Raw genomic sequence first — 5,000 nt, 5'->3', positions numbered from 1 at the left:
CTCCTTCTAGCTGGAGGTGCAATAAACAAAGCGATCCACAGTGGGGCCACAGGAACTTCTAGCGCGCTTCTTGCTTTATACACAATACTGTGGGACACAACACACGAAGAGAGACACTCTCTGGTTCTTCCATCTTTTCCCCAGAACACAAATCTTTGTTTTCGTTACACCAGCAAATGGTGTCAGCACCGCCGAGCGGTGAAATACGCCACTAACGGGATTCTCTTCTGCATCACGCTCAGAAACAATTGCGCACACAAAACACCGCGACCAGTATCGTGTAATCGGGTATGGAGAGGACAAAAGATGGTCACTGAAGGAGTTACATCTGCATAGTGGCGGATGCCGCAATTACTTATCAGGAACATGATTACGCGGGGGATGATGCTGGTCCGAAAAGAACATAAAAGGACTAGGGAGCCTCTCTTTTTTTGAGATCGAATCGACCCTCTCCCTCTCCTGCTTTCTCTTTCCGCTCATGCTGTGCCTGCTACGGCTGGAAATGCATAGCAGCAGGAGAAGAAGAATGGAACAAAAAAAAAAAGACAAAACAAAGAACCATTTTTCGCACTTTTCACTCGATCGATTCGTTCTGCCCCGCCTGCCTGGCACGGGGCGCCAAGAACCCGGGCGTTTTTGTTGGCCAGCGCTGGGCCACGGATTAGCGAATGTCGTTCATGTTCCACGCAGCGATTGAAGTCATCGCATTATTGTACATTTCACTTTTTCTCACGAAAGTGCCACCACTCCCGGCCGGATGGCTTACGTGAGTACACTTTTACATCTTCTCTTTTCCGATTCCGCCCCAACTAGCGCCGTGGCAGTAATTGCCAGCAGTGTGGAGACGTGGTTCGGCAAGTGTATGACGCTCTTCTCGCGATCCGCCGCCAGCCAGCAAACCGCTTTCGCCCGCCGTCCTCCACGATTATGTGTCATCCGAATCGGACAACGGAAAGGGGGCGTCATTTCTGTGGTAATGCGATGCGTGAATTGCCACATCGTCGGTTCCACTACCGCTGCCGGAGCACCCGGGGGCGGATTAACACTTCGACTCCAGGACCATCAATTAGCCGCCATCAGGTCATGGAGCAGAGAGGATCAAAGTTCGAACAGCACCGTGTGCACCACAAAGAATGAAAACCTACGGCGGTGGCACTAGAACTTCGGCGGGGAGTCCGTGGCACTCTTGCGGGTTGCAGCGGATGAAGACGGGCAATTACTGGGACAGGACATGCGGGAAATCCGGGTGGAAACACTCCCGAACAAACGGCGATGACGATGGGTGCGATAGGGGGTCCGTAATCAAAAAACAAAATGTCTGCCCCTTCAACTCCCGAGGCGACCGAGACCAGCAGCGATAGCTGGCGATGGATTCGTGCCGCGGTTGTCGGCAGGATTCGCCAAAATTACGCGGAAACTAGAGGGAAACCAGAGAGAGAGTTCACAGGCACAGACCGCGCAAAGGACGAAGGAAGCAAAGGTGCCGTAAATTCGCACGAAATATTACCACCGATTTGCGATGAGCTGGGATTTTCGTAGAAGGCCTGGAACTGGACGTGGACTCTCGTGCCTGCTCACTCTCTTTTCCGCAACGATGAGTGAATGAGATGGCGATAGTTTTGACAGGTCCTGTGACGTTTACTTTTTTCGACAACCTCTTTCGAACAGAAATTCAACCGTTCGAGTAACCGAATTACGGGGATTTTCAAATAACAACCGAACACGGAAAACTGTGATAAGAAATTAAAAGAACCAAGAATTATACAAGAACTATTATTTATAGTCAAATAAGAGCGGATACAGAGCAATGCCGAGGGGTATTCGTTTTCAGTTCACAACTTACGCTATACATTTCATCGAAAACGATCGATAAAAGTGGGGTTTCTTACACACGTAATCGATTCTTCAATCAGCGGCCGATACGATTACACATGATATCTTAAGAATGGCTGTAAGGCTTGCAAATCCTCCGGTTCAATGACGAGATCGTTCAAATACGGAGCGAACGATTGCGTGAATCGATAGAGACTCCGTTTGACGGCGCCTTTGAGAGCGATGTAGTTACGGTCGATTCTCTTTACATCCAGATTGATCGCCCCAATCTTATCCACCACCTTCTTCAGCTCCAACAGCGCATGCACGATGCTCGGTAGATCATCCTGCACGACACCGTATTGATCTTCCTCTAGCGAGCAACAGGCCAGTGCGGTCAGGCTTTGCGTAATGCTCGCCACCAGCTGGGACTGCACCGACAGTAGATAGTAGCTTTTGGCCGTTTTCGACTCGACGAAAATCAACTGGTATCCCGGAACACGGCTTAGAATGGCAGGCAACGAGAGGGTGTCGATTTTAAGAAGATCCATCGGTCCAGCTGATAGCTGTCCGGACTCGGCGCCAGTTGTTGGAGACAGTGCCGGTGTAGACAGGCTGCGGATGCCGAAGTTTTGGTTGTACTGTTGCCGCAGCAAGCGCTCGCGATCCATCGATGTGGTAGGACGTAGGCGGCCTCCAGTAAGTACCATCGGAGGGGGTGGTTTTAGCTCGATGCCTCCTATCGACACGGTCAACTCGTGCGTAAACTCGCGGATGAGCTTCAAGCAAGTGTCGCACACCTGGCGCCAGTTGTTCGGATGGCCACCGGGAACGGTCAGTTCGTACAGCTGCTTGCGGCGATTGCACCAGTGAGTTTGTGCGATAGTGGCCAAATCTTCGGCGGCCATCTGCTGAATGATGGGTATCTGACGATAGGCGAGCGCGGTTGCCAACGGCGGATCAGAACCTTTCGTTTGCTGATGAAACGCGCCGACCTGAATCGAGAACTCTTGCCTTTCGTTGAGAAAGATGCGGAACAGTCCCAGCATCAGGTTCATGTTGGTCAGTATCAATGCAAACACTAGCCAGGTGTAGAGCAGCAAGCGTATATCCGTAGCGGTGCAATAGAAACTGTACACCGTGGAAATCTCCTTCAGGCGGATGAAGCCAAACAGCACTGCGATCCTGCTACGAAGCAGTACTGACACTGTGTAGTAGAAGCTGAGGTACACAAACGACGGGACAAACGAGCGTCGAATCGACTCGATGAAGATGCCGCAGAAACTATCCCGAAACTGGGTCCACTTGCTCAACGGTACCGGCGACCACTCAATGCTGCCCAGCGTGTGTTGTCCGCGGGCAAAAAAGTAGCATCCAGCAAACAATCCGCTCACGAACAGATACATAAAACGCTCGTTAAGCACCGTCTGTTGGTCGTGGGTGGAGTCGTCCATCAGCACCAGCTGCCGGTAGTCCGCACGCAGAAATCGGGTGTAGAACCAGGCCGTCAGACAACCTACACTGCCGGCAGTGCATAGGACCACGAAACGTTGCATGATGCTCCGCTTTAGCTGGGCAAACAGCGTGGGATAGTAACGAGATTCAAGCAGATACATCCTGGCCAACACAAACCCGTGCACGGTGAGCGCTGTGGCAAGCGGTACGGACCGAAGCCAGGTGAGGGGCGACACCAGCAGACCCACGGTGCTCGTGAGCCAAGTGATGGGATGCAACAGATCCACGTTGACGAACAGCAGAAACACCGTCACCAGCAGATACTGCAGCGCAATGCTGTACAAGATCGCTAAAATAAAACGTTCCAGGCAAAGCTTGCGGAAGCTCAAATCCGTCGCTGCAACCGGCTCCATTCCGGCTGCGGTTTGCTTCCGTGCGGTTGAAACTGCAAGAGTAGACAACAAGACACGTTACATGCAGTGATCAGTAGATATTCTACGATCATTTCAACGTTACCACACAACGATTTCAGTTCACAAAACCTTTCTTTTTCTCAAATTATGCTACGCGATAACGAAAAACAGCCTCCGAGCAGGCCGGCGACGCGCCAAATCGCGCTGTCATCAGGAGCGTGAAATCGGATTTGATGGATTAAACTTTCTTGCTACAAAACGGCTACTTCTGCACAAAATTCACGGTTTTCACGGCGGATTTTGGTTAAAATATAACTTAATCTGCTTTTAATCTACCTGCTATAATTTCCACATCTCCCTCTTAATTGATTTCATCATAAAATCCAATAAACTGAGACAAAAACACACGGCGCTGCCAGAAGTATAGCATTTTTCATTGACAAACGGCGGTCGGAAGCGTCAACACGTGGTGTTGTTTCGCTGCGGGATGTGTTGCTGATCCGGCGGTCCGGCGTTTTAAAAAGTATATTTTACGGACGTGAAAATGCGGGGAAGCCACCTATTCCAACCGAACCGAGCACTCGGATACGTGAGCAATCATGTGCCCCCGAATGTGCGGTACATCGAGCAACGGCGTGAAAATATCGTGATCACCTGCGTGGGCCGCTCATTTCACGTTTACGGCTGCGACAGTCTCCGGTTGATCCGGGCCGGCCGTATCCATCAGGAGAACATTACGGCCCTGGCGGCGGATGGATTTCTAACGTACGCCGCTGCAGGCAACGTTATCTACGGCTGGCGGTCCAGCGTGGAACTGCGCAAAGTATTCCGTGGCCACATCGCACCAGTTCATCTGTTGCTTCCTTTCGCCCAGCATCTCATCTCGATCGACGAAAGCAGCTTGCTGAAGGTGTGGATCGTTGCGACCGCTGGCCTGTATCTTGAGATCCCGTTCGCCAAGGATGAGTTCGCCATATCGGCAATCGTCCATCCGGCGTCGTATAAGAACAAGATTCTGCTCGGCAGTGGCCAGGGTGGGCTGCAACTGTGGAACCTCAAGTCCAGCAAGCTCGTACACAAGTTCGAGTCTTTCGACAGCAAAGTGCTGCAGCTGGTGCAAGCGCCGGCCATCGATGTGATTGCGATCGGGCTGCACAATGGAAGAATTGTGCTGTTGAACATCAAATACGGCGAGAAGGTGCTAGAGGTCCACCAAGATTGGGGCCCCGTCACGGGCATCAGCTTCCGCACGGACGGATACTCCGTCATGGCAAGCGGGAGCTCCAACGGTCAAATTGTGTTCTGGGATTTGGAGGAGAA

General features: G+C 51.6%; 3 protein-coding genes across 8 annotated transcripts in view; 1 reads left to right on the top strand and 2 right to left on the bottom strand.

The window, feature by feature from the left end:
- The window catches only part of LOC126572305 (ras-related protein Rab-11A), a 6,761-nt gene extending 5,167 nt beyond the window's left edge, over positions 1 to 1,594 (bottom strand). The window contains exon 1 of one of the 6 annotated variants that reach the window (XM_050231516.1): positions 1,508 to 1,594. The gene's annotated coding sequence lies outside the window, so the exon portion shown is untranslated. Of the gene's footprint in view, positions 200 to 571; positions 727 to 1,145; positions 1,436 to 1,455 lie in introns of those variants that run through there. The other 5 variants (XM_050231520.1, XM_050231518.1, XM_050231517.1 and 2 more) reach the window with 5 other exon arrangements.
- A 165-nt stretch (positions 1,595 to 1,759) lies between these two features.
- LOC126572289 (nucleoporin Ndc1) lies at positions 1,760 to 3,871 on the bottom strand. Its single transcript, XM_050231487.1, has 2 exons — positions 3,784 to 3,871; positions 1,760 to 3,712 (listed from the first exon to the last, which is right to left on the bottom strand). The coding sequence occupies exon 2, from the start codon at positions 3,678 to 3,680 to the stop codon at positions 1,926 to 1,928; it is 1,755 nt and encodes a 584-aa protein (XP_050087444.1). The 5' UTR covers positions 3,681 to 3,712; positions 3,784 to 3,871; the 3' UTR covers positions 1,760 to 1,925.
- Positions 3,872 to 4,149: 278 nt separating this feature from the next.
- The window catches only part of LOC126572260 (WD repeat-containing protein 36), a 2,971-nt gene continuing 2,120 nt past the window's right edge, over positions 4,150 to 5,000 (top strand). Inside the window, exon 1 of the mRNA XM_050231431.1 lies at positions 4,150 to 5,000. This exon is cut by the window's right edge and continues 329 nt beyond it. Coding sequence (XP_050087388.1) covers positions 4,225 to 5,000 — 776 coding nt within the window. The 5' untranslated portion in view covers positions 4,150 to 4,224.

The sequence above is a fragment of the Anopheles aquasalis genome, chromosome 2 (assembly GCF_943734665.1).
Source record: "Anopheles aquasalis chromosome 2, idAnoAquaMG_Q_19, whole genome shotgun sequence".
Taxonomy (NCBI): domain Eukaryota; kingdom Metazoa; phylum Arthropoda; class Insecta; order Diptera; family Culicidae; genus Anopheles; species Anopheles aquasalis.
This window is presented reverse-complemented; position numbering and strand designations above follow the sequence as displayed.